The 17,762-nt window shown below is 37.6% G+C and overlaps 1 protein-coding gene across 2 annotated transcripts in view; it reads left to right on the forward strand.

Annotated features, from left to right (window-relative positions):
- The window catches only part of ZDHHC21 (zinc finger DHHC-type palmitoyltransferase 21), a 63,627-nt gene extending 51,065 nt beyond the window's left edge, over positions 1-12,562 (forward strand). For both annotated transcript variants that reach the window (XM_034774496.1, XM_034774497.1), the window contains 2 exons: positions 5,025-5,068; positions 5,576-12,562. In XM_034774496.1, the coding sequence (XP_034630387.1) occupies positions 5,025-5,068; positions 5,576-5,708 (177 nt within the window). In that variant the 3' untranslated portion in view covers positions 5,709-12,562. The remainder of the gene's footprint in view (positions 1-5,024; positions 5,069-5,575) is intronic.
- Positions 12,563-17,762: the final 5,200 nt, after the last annotated feature.

The following is a 17,762-nucleotide window of genomic DNA, read 5'->3' on the forward strand; positions in this document are numbered from 1 at the left end:
AAAGAACAATATAAGACTAACAACTCCGAAGGGGGTCTCATTGCCAGGATGGCTCTACAGGCCTCTCTCAACTCTGCAGACAAGGCAGCACGCTCCATTGCTACGTCTATGGTCATACATTGGGCATCCTGGCTCCACCTTTCTGTGTTCCCTTGGGAGGTCCAGGCCACAGTCAAGGACTTTACCCTTCAAGGGTCAGAAATTGGTTGTAGAAAACGCAGATGTGTCTTTACATACCCTGAAGGATTCCAGGGCCACCTTAAAAACCCTGGGTAACTATGTTCCTGCGAACAAAAAGAAACAGGGCTGATTTTACAGCCAGCAATTCCGAACTGCCCCGTACACCCAGCCTCAAAGACAGTATCACCAACGCCGTAAACAGAGATGCACTGCTTTCAGGCGAGGATAAGTTACATTTGTGTAAATCCTAGCCTACATTATTGGCAGTATATCTATAATAGGGTTTTATAGATATACTGCCAAGCAGATGCCAGCAGAGCCAAGACCAGCCTTCTACATCTCAACCATCTACTTCCAGGCAATCATTTTGTAGCTTTGGTCGAGGGCATGAGACCTCTACATTCTTTGATCTGGTTGTTCCTGTGGGTGCTCCACTACCCCCCTCCTCCCCTATACTTCGGAGTTTCATGCCGATCCTCTGGGGAAGAGAAGAAACTGGGGGCCGGTTGGCTGCACATGCTAGGTAACTGCTCCGAGCAGCGCGAGATGCCTGCTGTGTGTGCGTGGCCAACCGGGGCACTGCTACTACAAATCTCCAATTACAAGCACAAGGCACTAAAGCACTTAAAGTGGAGCACCCATGGACAACCATCTCAAAGAACCTCAGTTACTGCACAAGGTGAATAACATCTCATTTTTCTTAAAGGCAGATGTTAAGAGCACTGTAGTAATTATGCCACACTTGTGCTACTTATGCTACTTGTGCCACACTTGTACTACTGGAAATCAGTACCAAAAGTAGCTCTTAAGAATATTATTAGTATTTCCAGTACTCAAAGCTGGTCATCATACAGATAACCAAAGCGTCTTAGGTTGAACAGAATACTAACATTGAACAAACCAATGCTTTGCATTAGAAGCATAATAAACAGAGTGACAGTATTCTGAGCCATAGTCCTTTGGTGAGGTGATTCAGTAGAATGTTGGTTATTCTGTTCATTTGGCACCTGAACTAAGTTGACATTGGTGGAAGCTATTGGGTGGTCAGTCCTTGAAAAGCAATTCACTTATTTAGGCTCCTAAATAAAGACTTGGGGTGTGTATACAGTGCAGTTAGACACCCATGGCTGGCCCGTGCCAGCTGACTCGGGCTTGCGAGGCTCGGGCTGCGGGGTGGTTTAATTGTGGTATAGACATTCTGGCTCAGGCTGAAGCCCGAGCTGTTGGAACCTCTAATCTCGCAGGTTCCTAGAGCACTCCAGCCAAAATCCAGATGTCTACACTGCAATTAAATAGCCCTGCAGCCTGAGCCCAAGTCAGCGGGCATGAAGCAGCCGCAGGTTTTTAATTGCAGTATAGGCCAACCGTTAGGGGCCTAAGTTTGAAAATACAATTTAATTCATTTTCATTGTTTTGTTTGAAAAGCTGATTTGTTGTTTGAGAGGTGGAGGTTGGGGAAAGCAGATAAAAAGAGCAGTAGAAATAGTGCTTCTGCTCTGAATCAAAGAAGTAATAGTAAGTGCCTGATGAATGTGTCAAAGAATCTTCTTACCAAGTGTTTTGTCAAACCTACGGTTTCTTTCTTCATTTGATATCATGGAGCCTGATAACTATATCCATGGTAAATAAAGAAATAAAAAAATCACTAGTTCAATAAGATTTTAGACTTCTTTTTCTAACATCAAAGTTTATACTGGTGAAAACTTTAAAACAGATAGATGCCTTCTGTCCTGTTTCCATTCCTCTCCCTCAAAAAAGAAAAAACAAAAACCAGTCAGGTTTAAATCAGTCAGACATTTATCATCTTTCATTGGTTCATTACTTTTCCAACTATATTTTTTGCTTATTTAAGAGCTATGGCCTGTAGCCATATCACTCCAAGCTGTGATCTCAGATACAAATAGCTAAGCACAGTCAGCCGGAATCAGCAATTGGATAGGAGACTACTAGGGAAAGCTTAGATACAGCAGGAAGTGATATTGTGATCATTCATATTGTTGTCTAAATAAGGTCTTCCTTCTTCCTTGTCTGATTCTGTATTGAAGTCATAGTAGTGAAATTTGTGCTATCCCATTCATTTCCACAGCAAAAAATTGTGTCCAAAACATTTTTTGACCTGATTGAAGCATGAAGCAGAATAGGAAACTGGAATGTGAACAAGAACCAGTTTATTCCATAACACATCAAAATTAATTTCAAAGCGATTACAGAAAATTATGGGCAAAAAGACATTATTTTGGTTCATTCCAGTGTGCAGGTCTGTCTTTAAAGGATTTTTACTATGGCAGCTTTGCCTTTCCTCACAGCAGGACTGAATTTGTACTTTGGAAAATAGCATTCCTTCCTGAAATATGGTATTTCTTCCTGATGTTCCAGGATATTATTAACAGGATTTGCATCCTTTCACCCTCAAATCATTGGTTCTTATTGGAACTGTCAGCTGTGAGGAGGAGGGAGGATATTTGTGTTTCAGCTGCCTAAGAAGCAAACTGAAAAAATGCCCATTGTGGCCTTCCTCCCCAAGCATGGCTGCTGAGTTTCTTAGGTTGCTGTGAAGTTTCGCTTTCATGTGAAAAGGTAAATTGGTTCACTTTCAAGTGAAAGTAATTTTCAAATTGACCCAGCTGCTTGAAAGCCATGCTGGGGGAGGGAAGCAGCAGAGGGGACTTGGTTTCTTAAGTTCAGCCGCCAGTGCTTCTCAAGCAGCTGAACTTCAAAGGGGAACTCTCCTTTCCTCCCATTCCCTTCAGCCTAGCTCACAGCTCTTCAGAAGTGGTTGAGCTGCTTTAAATTCTGAAAAGGTATCCCACAAAGCATTCTGTGCTTCCAATTCAGTTGATGTAAATTGAAAACATTAGCAGGTGGACTTCAGAATTTTTAATTCTGGGGAGAGAGATGGCCACCTGCTTTCACTGCTTTTCCAGCTAAAATCTTAGTATTTTTAAATGAGTGGAAGGAGGTCTATAATCTTTTCCCCTCTTTCTATTTGACCCTTTCACTTATGTAAAGGATGTAATGGGTTATGAGAGAGACAGTTTAGATTATCATTCCATAGGTATTGATGCTTTAACAATGAAAAAGCCCTGCCAGACTGTAGACTCAGTCAAAAAGCACAACCGCTCAATCAGAATTTTGCTTTCAGCAGTCAGTGTCCAAAGTGATAAATATTATGATTTTCAGATAAATAAAAAAAAGTTAATGGGTCGAAAATGTAAAAGAACATACTACAAAGCTAGATTATACTAATACACATTTGGAATGTTATTTTTGGAAACAAAAGTGCTAGTATGACGCCTCAAAGCTTTAATAAATAGTTATTGATTGGAGAAATGGAGGGAGAGGTTTGAGCTACCAGCTTGTCCCACAGCAGCACCATCCACTCTGAAATTGTCTAATTAGTCACTGGTTTTAAAAGTGGCTTTATTTTTGGTACTATCAAGAGGATGATTTCTAGAACTGAAACGTCTTTGCAACTATAAAGAGAACTTTAATTTAAAATGAAAATATTGATGTGAACTTACTGGAGCATCATGTGGTAGCAATGTGTACTTGGTGCCTCTCAGTTGAAAGCTCTCAAACTGCTTGTCAAACTAAAATTCAAGCATCTGTAGAGTTCACAATAATAGAAGATGGAATTTTGGCTAAAGACAGAGATGGACAAAACCACTATTCAAGAAAATGGAATCTTCACTGGCTACCCAGGTAGAAGAGACAGACCCTTTGTTTCATCCAAAACCTAGTATATAATCTGACAGACACATTATGTACCTGCCTAAATTAATCATTAACAGAGAAACATATCAAACTGCCTTCAAAAAAATTAATTTTTGAGTTATTACATTTTGGATCAAATGGTCTAAATTATTCTGGGATATAATGAACCATGTTTATCCCTTCAAAAGTACTATAATGTTGCTTGAGTTTAAAACTGAAGTACCACTGACTTCTAAAATAATGGTTTTCATTTATGACATACACCTTGGGAATATGAACACATAAAAGTACAACTATTGGAAGCATTTAAAGATGTATTTGGAAATGCTGTGAGCTAAAACAAATTGCTTATCAATTAAAGCACTTTGTCAAATGAAGCAAACAATATTGGTTTTGAAAGTTAATCATGAATTTTATTATAAGTTATAGAAGGGGTTCATCTTCACTTTAGAAACAGTTAAGATGTTCTTTAATTTTATTCTCTTTAATTTTAGCGAAATCACGTTTATCTATAGCAGTTACCTAGAGATCACTGAAACTGTATTAATACAGTTGGTGGCACTGTTCACATTACAATATTTGTGAGAGTAAATATTTTAAAACTACTTAATCTGCTTTTGGAAGTACTTCTGCTGGTGGTGACATTTTAATAAATTGTGGTGGAAATTTATTTTGTCCCTGTGATAATCTTTTGTGTGACAACTCCACATTCGTTATACAGGTGACTGTATAAAGTATGACAAAAGTATGCTTTTTCAGAAAGGTATTGTTCTTTGTGCATATTATTTTAAAATGTCCTGTGGATAAATAACATTTTGATTAATTTAGCTATAGTAAGATTCTAATCTGTTTGTTAGCATTCGATAGTGTGCCCCATTTTAAAAATCTACACAGAAAACAGTTTTTCTGCATGATAATTTATCAGGCTGAATAAAACTGCTCTGCATGAAATTTTACAATGGCTTGATATTAGTATGGGGTATAGCTCTATGTAATCCTACTAGATTTTCTCCAAAAGAATCTACATTAAGGGTCACTTCCTTCTTTCTTTATATACTTTAATGATAACATTTTTGCAATTTAGGTATGTGAGGAAATATTTTCTAATAATGTTTTCTTTCCCACAATAGGATACAACAAGTATAGAAAAAATGTCAAACTGTTGTGAAGAAATGTAAGTACAACATAAAGAACTAGTAAAGTTTAAAAACTGTATGTGTATGAAAGAAAACTGAAGGCACTGGTAATAGTTTTTGCATGCTACCATGCTTTTGTTTCTTTTCTGTAGCAGTAGTTCACTATTTTTATACTTGTTTTTATATAAAATAGCTAAGATTATTCTTCTTCCCTGCCTATCTAAAGCAAGCAAAACTATATTTTGTCTCTAAAGCACAGATCAAAAGACACTTGCTACTGTGTTGTTGACATGTATTTAATTGCTCCCGAGAAATTTCCTCCCCTTCAGAAGTTGCCTGTAGTTGATTGATGACACTGATTCAGTTTCTCCTATCCAAAGTTAAATCTCAGCTGCATGTCATAATGAAAGAAAAGCTGTATTTGTGATGCTGGGACACAATTCATCAGAGTCCAGTAATGGATCCCCAGCCAATCTATATTGTTCTAGCTGACTGAAGTGCACCATGGGAGTGCTGTCTTTCACTAATAATGCTGTCTTCTATAGATCGAGGCCCCGAAAGCCATGGCAGCAGACCTTCTCAGAAGTTTTTGGCACTCGCTGGAAGATCCTGTGGTTTATTCCTTTCAGGCAGAGGCAACCACTGCGAATTCCCTACCACTTTGCCAATCATGTCTAAACAGATGGATGGTGGGCACAGATGGGTCCTCCATGCTGGAAGTGTGTAACAGGTTTTATGATAATAGAACTATGACAGTCTTCAAGTCAATTAAAATCCACCCACCAATCTTAGACATCATAATGTGCCCCAGGCTTTATTTTAATAGTGATCTTGATTCTGTTGTGGGATTAGTACTAGTGCTAAGTTTAAGTTTAAGGCATATTTACTTTCAAATTAGTTTTCCAGAGGGAATTCTTGTGTGTTTGAGGTTAATAACAAAAACATAAATGATTGAGATACAATGTTACCCAATTTTGTTTTGATACTGGATATTTTGATTTTTTTTTTTAAGGAAACACTGAAGTTTACATAGATTAATAGATTTCAAACAAAGTGTCTCATTTTGCATTTAATTTTTTAGTATTTTTTATCAATAGATTTATCTAGATTATGTAAAGGTCTTTTTCTGCTAATTGTGTTTAAAATTCTCTAATGTCTTCTTTTATTTATGATGCATGATATTAATCATGCAGTACAGCACTTGGAAAAAGGTGGTATTTTAACAGAAGCAGACTTTTTCCTAAACTTTTTCCAGAAGTTTTTTTAATATATAAAGGGAGATCTTATATCTTATATTCTCACTTTTGTAAAAATGTAGTCTTAATACAAGTAAGTTATTGTCCCTGTGTCAGTAAAAGCTATGAGAGCAAACACCCTAGGGCAAACTATGCAGATATAAAGCATGTTTTTCCCTTTTCTCCACATAGATTTCCTTGTAACTTGCAATAATTCCACATATAATCGATATGGTACGAATATTAGAGTACATACATTTTAAAAATGCAGGTTTAATCAGTCAATATAAGGTATCATGTATGAATATACAAAGTAGTGTGTGGTCACTAAAGTTATACTTAACATTTTGTTTTGGTTAGTCACAACTAGAATTAGGATTACTTTTCAGGTGTTTATGTATAATGGGCAATGTGTATGGAATATACTTTTTTAGTATTTTATTTATATGTAAATATTGATGTTATAGACAAGCATTAATTTCTATGTAAACAGGGTAATTGAACTGCACTAACTTCCTCTTGTGTATTGTGTGGACAGGAGACCAGTTTGCTCTTTTTCTGGGATAGGAGGGTTGCTTCTTATTAGAAGTAGTTAACAAGAAATGTTAACCTTAAGATTAGAGCTGGTCAAATAGTAAACTGATTCACAAATAGAAGCATTGCCTTTGTTTTGCTATGATTTAGAGCATTGTGTTATTTGTTATTCATGTATGTCTCAGCAATTGTCAGGTATTTGGGAATCTTGAAAGTTTCATGAATTTTCACAAGGATAAAATTCATAGTTTGTATTTGCTCACTATTCTGCCTAAAAAGTTGATCATCCAGACTAAGAGCAGAAACAACAGCATGCATATTAGGTGACTACCATTCAAATTGAATAACAAATAGTGAATAGTGACAGCAAACATAAGCTGAAAATTATTTATCTCAGGCTATTTAGGATTTCTAGCATTCTGAGAGAAAGTTCCTTTCACTCTCTCTTTCACTGTTAGTTTCTTTATGGGACAGTCTTATGGCTGATGTTTAAACCAAAGTTCAAAATGACCAAGAGGTGATGAAAATGATGATGTGACCTTTGAAATTTACAAATGGGCACTGTATAAAGTAACTGCTGCATCTCCTTTAAGAAAAAGGAAGTCACCCGTTGTATCCTCTGTGACACTCTGGATGGAAATTAAGTCGTTTTCATTCTGCTTAAACGTGTTTTGCAAAACACATTATATAAATATAGCATTGGGATTTTTTTTTTTTTTACTTGATACTGAATTAGTGTAGTTTGCAGGTTGTATCATTTAAATCACTCTTTCTCATCTACCAGTCTGTAAAATGGCACCAGTCCCTGAAATCTGCCTGATACAGTTTAGGAAGGCAGCAAGCTGGTCCCTGGTATCAAAAAGCTTGAGAAACCCTGATTTAAAGCACTGAAGCCTTTGACTAAAGAGAAGAGCAACAAGTTTAAATGTCCTTGACTCACTCATTGTGGGATGTACATTTATTCTTTCTGTGTTTCTTACATCTTCCTTTCAGTTACTTAACTTTGGGGAAAACACATTTGCAATACATAAATTTTTGCAGTATTGGACCATGAATTGTAAACAGTGCATTTAAATTTGGTAAACTGTACCTATACAAGAAAGGATGGGAGCATGAAATCTTTGCTATTTTTTATCTCTGTAATTAGTCTAAATCTAATATTCTATAAATATATTCCAAATAAGAGGAAATAAGTAGATTGTGACCTTATCCTAAAATGACACGGATCTTGAGTTAAACATAAACAAAGTCTGAATGTATATAGTGTAAATTGTACATATGTATACACACATGCATATCTGCAGTTTACAAGATGTCCAATTTGGTTGATTAGCAGGTGTTTTTACCTAGTATGATTTAGGACTCTGGCCTGTTGGGCTTGTGGTGAAGTTGACACATACTGAAGTCTTAGGGAGAGCCTTTCATCTCTTGTTCCCCAAGTGCCCTCTTTTGGCCAAGTCATGCAATGACATCATCTCTTCTCCAATACAAGAGCTAATGTCCCTGCGGTTATGATTCATAGATTGCTGAGGCCTCATACTCAGACAATGGTGATTTGGAGCCATAACTGTTGGGGAGAATGGAAAAAATACACCCAAAGTACATGGTTTGCAGGAATCTATATTCTTGCGACTCGAGCATATATCCCAGATACAAAAGCACTGTTATTGTCTTGCCTCAGATAAAAGTGAAACATGTCAGACCTCTTGCAAATCCTCAGAATAGGTCTGTGGTTTATATAACTCTACTCTTTTTGTCAAGTGAGGCAAAATATAGATTGCATAACCCAATACTGACTTTCCTTTTGAGCAATGTGTTGTACATTAAAGTTCAAAAATAAAGCATCAGAGTTACTGTTGCTGAAATACCAGATACTCATTCTCATGTTTCGTGATACACTCTTAAATTTTGTCTGTATGACTGTTATGTGAGAATGGTAATACCAAAGTGCAGAGGTTCTCCAATTTTTTCAGTGATGGACTTTCTTTTAGACCTCTCCCTTTTCAGCCTCTGAATCCCATTCCCACACCTTGCCCACAGCAACTATAATGTTCAGTTATACAGAATGATATTAGAACAGTAATGAGTGATCTGCTTCATTTTATACCCCATTTTGCACTTCTGCTGTTTATTTCTATAAAATCTTCAAATTTTGGGGGTCCCAATTTGAGACCTCTTTAAGGGGCTTGATTTTCAGAAAGTGCTGAGTAGCCATCTTTTGAAAATCAGGCCTCTTTAATGTGTCTGAAGTTAGGCACCCAAAATCACTTGTGATTTTTGAAAAATTAGGGGAAGAGCATTCTCATATTATTCACTTATTAAAGCAGTTGTTCTAAAATTGTGATCTCCAGAGCTGCTTCTGTCACAGGTATAAAGGATCTTCTAGCACTCGTGTTACTAACATTTCTCCCTCTAGCTGTAGCCCTGTGTTTGGGGCTCCTGTGGCCACTGTTCAGAGGATATATTTGACCACCTAATCTTAAAAACCCAAAACAAAAAAACCCTATTCATATTATACCCCATGTAGCTAGCTTTATTCACTTCTATCAACTGCCTGTTTCTTTGGTGTCAATTCAATCCTGATTAAATTTGTGGATGATATCAAAATTGGAAGAGGGACAGAACCACATTTCAAAGTAGTCTGAAGATATTAGAATGGTACTGGATATTAGCTGCTATTTATTTTCTTGCATTTGTTCCCTTTTTGTTGTATTGCAACTTTGGTCAGGTTTTAATATTAATCTACTCTTTTACTCTTTTGTAAGGCTTGTCTACACAGGGAAGTTAATTCAGATTAAAGTAGGATTTTATTAATTTTATGCAGAGTAGTTATTTGTTTCACTCCCTGTATGAATTATTAATCTATAATGAGTGTCCACACAGGAGGTTAATCAGGAATAGTGACTCCAGAATAACTGCTCATATAGACAAGCTATAAAGTTCATAAACCTTGTGAATACGAACAGTACTAAGGGGTTGCCTACTAATAAGTACTTATTTCATTGACTGTTGTAGATATATTAACTATGAGCCAATAATAGCTATATTTACTGCAGCATACAAATGGAAATCCAAGCTCTGAGAGTGCTCTGGAAACATTTTGTTTCCTTTTCAGCAATGGGATGTTGTGATGTTGTAGAAGTATGGCATCAGAAGGGTTAGTCGGAGTCTGAACAGTATGGCGTTTGGAACATTAACATCTTTTGCCGTGAGCTAGTGGTTTCAAATTACACTTAAAACATCTCAACTACTAGCATGGGCATTTTGAAACTAAATGGAAGAAAGATTCCTAGTTAAATGTTGGTCAACAGCATATCTTTGGTGCTGGGCATTTAAATGAGTATGCCACATCAGAATAATTTCTCTGTAAATGTTATTAAAAACAGTTCTGGCTGGCAGTGAAGTTAAGAAATATTCTCTTTTCACACTTGGGTATGACATTACTAATCAGGTTTGCATTTCACTGAAGAAACAGGCAGCTGATTAGACATGAATAAGAATAGCTACAAAGGATTTAAAACGATGGGCGCCAATGTAAGAACATGGATGGACGGACAGACTTTGTAGTAGGAAAACTCCTGTGCATCTTGGATCTTATAAGAGGACGAATGGGGGAGAAAGATTCGTATCCAACAAAAAGAGAGTTAGGATGGCTCCAAAAGAGTTGTTTGTTTCAGCTTTACTAAATTGCGAACAAGATGCAAAAGCAGGAACTATACAATTTATATGTACACTGTATCCCTCTTTTCCATTTATCACCTTATAATACTTGACACAGGACTCTTTAAAAGCACATCTTGTTGCCCAGTTTTATTCAGTAAATATGCAAATGATATTTTTCTTCAGTAATGAGCAAAGAGTTGTTGCAGTTTGTATTGTAGCAAACCTCTAGTTATCTATGTAAGGAGCCTTGATCATGAAGATGGTACCTGAGCATCATTGCTACGGAGAATTTGTTGTAATAAGTCAGTGAAACATTAGTTACGTAAATGGCTTCACTAGTTCACAGCAAAACATGCTTATTTTATGCTTATTTTATAAATTGTACATAATCTGCCAACCTTTCTGGCATCAATACAACAATAGCAGTCTTTTCTGTCATGTTGAAGATACAACATATCATTTAACATGTCTATGATTTCTATACCCTTCATTTTCCCCAAACTTGATTTTAGTGCCGACCACAAATAATAAGAGACCACTTTAGCTTTAACTAACCAACTGTATTACAAGACAGAGCTAACTAACAGCGTTTATAATTAGTCCTGAGCCCAGTTTTCCATCTGGATATAACATCCCTTTACTAAAAAGACTAAATGTTCTGTTCCAAATATGGTGAGTCTTGACCTCCTGAGAAATAATAGTCACTTCTTCCACATATATGTGGCATAAGGGCTATGTCTCGTGTCCCACTGAGGATAAATAATATTAATCTGCGTTAAAATAGCTACAATTTAAACTATTGCGAAATAAACACCTAAGTGTACCTCAATGATATCCAATACTGAAAGATACAAGAACAGTTTGAGGCAGTGTGGTCATGAATTGATCCCACCTCTTGCTAATATAGCCTTGTTATGTACAGTGGAATAATCAACTAATTAATTGCTTTACCAAGGCTTATAATAAGTTCCTGTTTCACCCATACTTCTGCCATTGAGAGAACAGAAATTTTTATTTAATTTTCTGAGAACAAAAATTACTGTTCTGCATTTGTCCTTCAAACCAGTTAGTCCCAGTCTTTTTCTATCACCAGGCCATCACACCTTATACTACAATGGCTCCCAAACTTTTGTAGTAGTGACCCCTTTCACACAACAAGCCTCTGAGTGCGACCCCCCCCTTATAAATTAAAAACACTTTTTTTTATATATTTAACACTATTATAAATGCTGGAGGTGAAGCGGGGTTTGGGGTGGAGGCTGACAGCTCGCTACCCTTCAGGTGGTAACCTCACGACCCCCAGTTTGAGAACCCCTGTTATACTACATTCTGTAGCCAAGAGTTTGCTACTAAAAAGCAACTTGACCAAACACTCCATCTATCCACAAGCTCTCAGTGAAAGGTGTCTTCATGGGTCAGACCTACAAATATCTCAGGGGTTGTCTCTTCAGCTCAGCCAACCATCTCTGGTCTGGATTTTTCTTTTCCAAATCACTGTCAATCACAACAGGCAGCTATTGTGCCATCCTCTTTAGCTTTTTCAGTGCTTCTCTTGTTGCTGCATTCTGCTAGGCTTCAGGTCACTATCCCCATGTGCATCAGGTTAGTAGTCAGGAGCCAGGATGATTTGAGAAGAGCACAAAAACTTACTTCACCACATTGCCCCAATCCTCCTGTCCCTCTACTGCCTTCAGATTCCACGTGTGCCAAGCTGAGAGCAACAAAGTATAGGCATCCCCATGGTGTCTAGTATTCATCAAAAGACAATTTGGAGGTCTCCTGAAACTGTAGGGCCCAGATCCTTGTGCGTTAGTCCACTCCTGATTTTGGGCAGCTTTATATTGCTGAGTAAATTTGCCTAATTGAATTGTCTGTCAGCTTTAATGACACATGTAAACTTTTTATTTGGGAAGGAGGCAGCTGTGTCTAAATACAACTCCCATACAACACTTGAGTTTTCGAAAGTGCAAAGCACCCACATTTCCAGTTGAAGCCAATGGAATCTGCAGGTGTTTGACTTCTCTGAAAATCAAGACACCATTGCCTTGCAGTCCTGCTCTGCATCTATTATCTTTTTTAGTCACTTTTACATTTAAACAGCACATTAAGTGTGCATCATAAGGATGAGTGTGGTGTGAAAATGAAAACCTTTGCACAGAGTTCACTTAAGTTTGCTTAAGTTCACTAGGTTTGAAGTTTCCTTGTGAGGGACTAACTAATAATCTGACAACAAGGGATCTGAACCTTGAGGGCTCACCTGATTATAATGTAGTTTGGTCCCATCTATGCAGACAAAATCATACTGTGTTTTTATAACATTATTCTACAACATAGGAATTTTGCTGGTATAGATAGGCCCAGCTCAGTCCTTCTGCTCCCAAGCAACCTGGGGCTGAGATCACCTTGATTACAGAACCCCAGTCATGTGAACACTACCACTGACTAGCTCTAGCTGCAGGCATGCGAGGCTCTCTTTGGCAACAGGAAAAGTCACTGGTTTGACAGCCTGAGAAGGGGTAGGGTATATTTTTATTTTTATATCTCAATCTCTCCAGTTATATTTCTTTTATTCTGTTGTGATGCAGCTGTAAATACATATTGTGTCTTTTAGGGGTTTAATTACTTAAAATCCTGAGAGATGTATCCCTGTTGGTTCTGTCTAAGCAGACATGTAGAAAAGCTGTCATACTCGTTTGTGGATTCTGAGCTAGTGCTGCTTTTTCATGATGTAGTAAAACACAGCAGGAACTCTGTTCATCTTCAGCATTGTTTTTGACACACACGTAATATTCAAGTTATTTTTAAACTGTGGGTGCCTGAAGTCAGTATTTCCTGACTAAATGTACTATATGCAGTGTCCTGGTACTACTACAGTAGCATTTAGAGATCCTGACTGTTGCACCAACAGTGGTTTTGTCCACTTGGGAGACTTTTATGTTCTCACATACATATGCTTTGTAAAATTAGATTTAATCTCAGTCAGACTAGTTTCTGTTTAACAAAACTCAGTATCCAGACGTTCTTGGCATAGTTGATTTTAAATGTTCATTATGGATGGTTTTGTAATTATGCCAGATAGTAAAGTATGTGTTTGCCATTTAATTGAATTATTGTGACACAATTCAGTTAATTCACAGGGTAATTCAACAAACTAGGGTTTTGAGAGCAAATTATGTGGCACTGATCTCAGTCACTTAAGTTCTTCCTTATGCACAATGTAATATATTTCTCTCATCCATGTTACACTGACACACTTTATTCTGTCATTTAAAAAATCATAGGACTGGAAGGGACTTCGAGAGGTCATCTAGTCCAGTCTCCTGCACTCATGTTTGTTGGCATCCTTTCATCTGCAAGAGATGGTGGGAATTGCAGCCTATGATGTAGATGGTTTGCAATGTCTCACGTGACTGAATAGTCCAATCCGAGATTTGCATGATCTTTGGCAGTTATTGCAAATGTATGTATCTTGGTTGGGAGCTGCTTGTTTCCTATAGGCTCTTTTCTCTTCAGCTGTAGGAACCAGCTTCTGTCATGGACCCTGATACCCTGATGGAGACGATGGCGCCACTTGTTACGATCACTTGCCAAGATTTCCCATTGGTCAGGATCAACTCCAAATTCCTTCATCTCTCTCTTGCATGTGCCCTTATAGCAAAGCTTGGGACGTCCTGTTGTTCTTGTTCCCTCTGATAGCTCCCCATATAGCATGTCCTTGAGTATGCGCCCGTCTTCCAACCTACTCAGATGGCCCAGCCAGCACAGTTGTCTTTGCTTGAGCAGGGCTGTCACACTTGGTAAATTTGCCCTTCGAAGAACCTCCGTGTTGGTGACTTTATCCTGCCATTTGGTGTTGAGTATGTGACGTAAACAACATAGGTGGAAACTGTTTAACCTTTTCTCTTGATGAGCATAAATTGTCCATGATTCCCCACCATACATGAGAGTGGTGAGGATGCAAGCTTGGTACACTAGCATTTTGGTCTTGATGGTAAGCTTTGAGTTGTTCCATGCTCTTTTAGTTAGTCTGCTAAAGGTGGTAGAAGCCTTTCCAATGTGAACATTTAGTTCTTCATCCAGTGAAAGGTTGGTGTCACTGTAGAACCTAAATAGCTGAACTCTTGGACTTCTTCTAGCTGGTTTGCATTTAAAGTAATTGAAGGGTCTTGTGGAACTCCCTGTCCTAATACATCTGTTTTATTGATGCTGATGGCAAAAGCAAATGCCTCACAGGGACTTGAAAGGCAGTCCATGAGTTCTTGTAGTATATCTTCATTGTGGCCTATGAGGGCAGCATCATCAGTGAATAGAAGTTCCCTGATTAGCACCTTTTTGACTTTGGTCTTTGACTTAAGTTGGGACAGGTTGAAGAGTTTCCCATCTGATCTTGTGTGGAGATACTCTCCATCTTTCATGTCCTTAAACACAAAGTTCAATAGAACAGAGAAGAAGATTCCAAAGAGCGTAGGGGCAAGAACACATCCTTGCTTCACTCCACTTTTCATCTCAAAGCTGTCCGAAGTGGACCCATCAAACTGGACAGTTGCTCTCATGTTGTTGTGGAATGAACATATAAGACTTAACAGGTTGGTGGGCATCCTATCTTTTCTAGTATTGCAAATGCGTATTGGCATTCATGGCAGGACTAAGTATTATCTAGACCATCCCTGACAGCTGTTTGTCTAACCTGCTCTTAAAAATCCCCAGTGATGGAGATTCCACAACCTCCCTAGGCAATTTATTTCAGTGCTTAACCAACCTGACAGGAAATTTTTCCTAATGTCCAACCTAAACCTCCCTTGCTGCAATTTAAGCCCATTGCTTTTTGTCCTGTCCTCAAAGGTTAAGGAGAACAACTTTTCTCCCTCCTCCTTGTAACAGCCCTTTATGTACTTGAAAGCTGTTATCATGTCCACTCTGTCTTCTCTTTTCCAGACTAAATAAACCCAATTTTTTTCAATCTTCCTTCATAGATCATGTTTTTATACCTTTTAATCATTTTTGTTGTTCTTCTCTGAACTTTCTGTAATTTAATCCACATCTTTCATGAAATGTGGCGCCCAGAACTGGACACAGTACTCCAGTTGAGGCCTAATCAGTGCAGAGTAGAGTGGAAGAACTACTTCTCGTATCTTGCTTACAACACTCCTGCTAATACATCCCGGAATGATGTTCACTTTTTTTGCAATAGCTTTACACTGTTGACTCATATTTAGCTTGTGGTCCACTATGACAACCAGATCTCTTTCCACAGTACTCCTTCCTAGGCAGTCATTTCCCATTTTGTATGTGTGCAACTAATTGTTCCTTTCTAAGTGGAGTAATTTGCATTTGTCCTTATTCAGTTTCATCCTATTTACTTCAGACCATTTCTCCAGTTTGTTCAGATCATTTTGAATTATAATCCTATCATCCAAAGCACTTGCAACCCCTCCCAGTTTGGTATCATTCACTAACTTTATAAGTGTACTCTCTATGCCACTATCTAAATAATTGATGAATATATTGAACGGAACCAGACCCAGAACTGATCCCTGCGGGACCCCACTAATTATGCCCTTCCAGCATGACTGAACCACTGATAACTACTCCGTGGGAATGGTTTTCCAACCAGTTATGCACCCACCTTATAGTAGCTCCATTGAGGTTGCATTTCCCTAGTTTGTTTATGGGAACGTCGTGCGAGACAATATCAAAAGCTTTACTAAAGTCAAGATATACCACGTCTACTGCTTCCCCCCATCCACAAGGCTTGTAACCCTGTCAAAGAAAGCTATCAGGTTGGTTTGACATGATTTGTTCTTGACAATTCCATGCTGACTGTAACTTATCACCTTACAATCTTCTAGATGTTTAAAAATTGACTGCTTAATTATTTCCTCCATTATCTTTCTGGGTACAGAAGTTAAGCTGACTAGTCTGTAATTCCCCAGGTTGTTCTTATTTCCCTTTTTATAGATTGGCACTATATTTGCCCTTTTCCAGTCCTCTGGAACCTCTCCTGTCTTCCATGACTTTTCAAAGATAATCGCTAATGGCTCAGATATCTCAGTCAGCTCCTTTAGTATTCTAGGATGCATTTAATCAGACCCTGGTGACTTGAAGACATCTAACTTGTCTAAGCAATTTTTAACTTGTTTTTTCCCTATTTTAGCCTCTGATCTTACCTCATTTTCACTGGCATTCACTATGTTAGACGTTCAATCACCACCAACCTTCTTGGTGAAAACTGAAACAAAGACGTCATTAAGCACCTCTGCCATTGCCACATTTTGTTACTGTTTCCCACCCCCCATTGAGTCTTCCTCTTGCTTCTAATGTATTTGTAGAATGTTTTCTTGTTACCTTTTATGTCTCTGACTAATTTGATCTCGTTTTGTGCCTTGGCCTTTCTAATTTTGTCTCTACGTACTTGTGTTGTTTGTTTATATTTATCCTTTGTAATTTGACTTGGTTTCCACTTTTTGTAGGACTCTTTTTTATTTTTATTTTTAGTTCATTTAATATCTCCTGGTTAAGCCAGGGTGGTCTCTTGCCATACTTCCTATCTTTCCTATGAAGTAGGAAATGTATCCATCTCATCTCAGCACGCATTACAGTTTCAGGAGTGGATTGGGATAGAAGCAGAAGAGGAACTGGTTGCTAAAGGGCTATAATTTTGTAAAGCGTGCAGACTGCTTATATTGTTCTCTGCAAAATCTTTGAAAGCTTAACAAAAAATTCCAGATATGTAGAAGAAATTGCCATCTGTATAGCTTTAGCCAATGATATTGTTACTGGCCACTATTTTCTCTCTCTTCGCCAATAAAACACAGATCTGATCTCTTTAGAAATCCATCTAAAAATGATGGAAAGCCATACATAATGTTAAATCAGACAATTCATTAACTAATAAGGAATATTTACTTCAGTTACCAGGAGGTAACAAATGCATGTTCAGAACGGCACCAGGCAGACAATCAAAGCAAAACATGTTTAAATTTGTTAAAAATCAAACCACTAAAAGTAATCCATTTCACTGTTGAATATAGATACAATATTAGGCTTTGAAATTATTATAAAAACATTTTGTAACTGAAAAAATACAACATTGAAACTACTTCTGTCTTCACAGATTGAATTAATCAAATTATCAAAGTAATCTGTCTGAAAATACACCGATTACAAGAGGTAATTTCAGTACTGTTCAAAGATATATGAAAACCAAATGAAATGCAATAGATGCCTGATCTGTATGTTGTTTAAATCAAAATAGTATTGTCATTGTAAACAATATACTGTAAATTAAGCACTGTAAATG

The sequence above is a fragment of the Trachemys scripta genome, chromosome 6 (assembly GCF_013100865.1).
Source record: "Trachemys scripta elegans isolate TJP31775 chromosome 6, CAS_Tse_1.0, whole genome shotgun sequence".
Classification (NCBI taxonomy): domain Eukaryota; kingdom Metazoa; phylum Chordata; order Testudines; family Emydidae; genus Trachemys; species Trachemys scripta.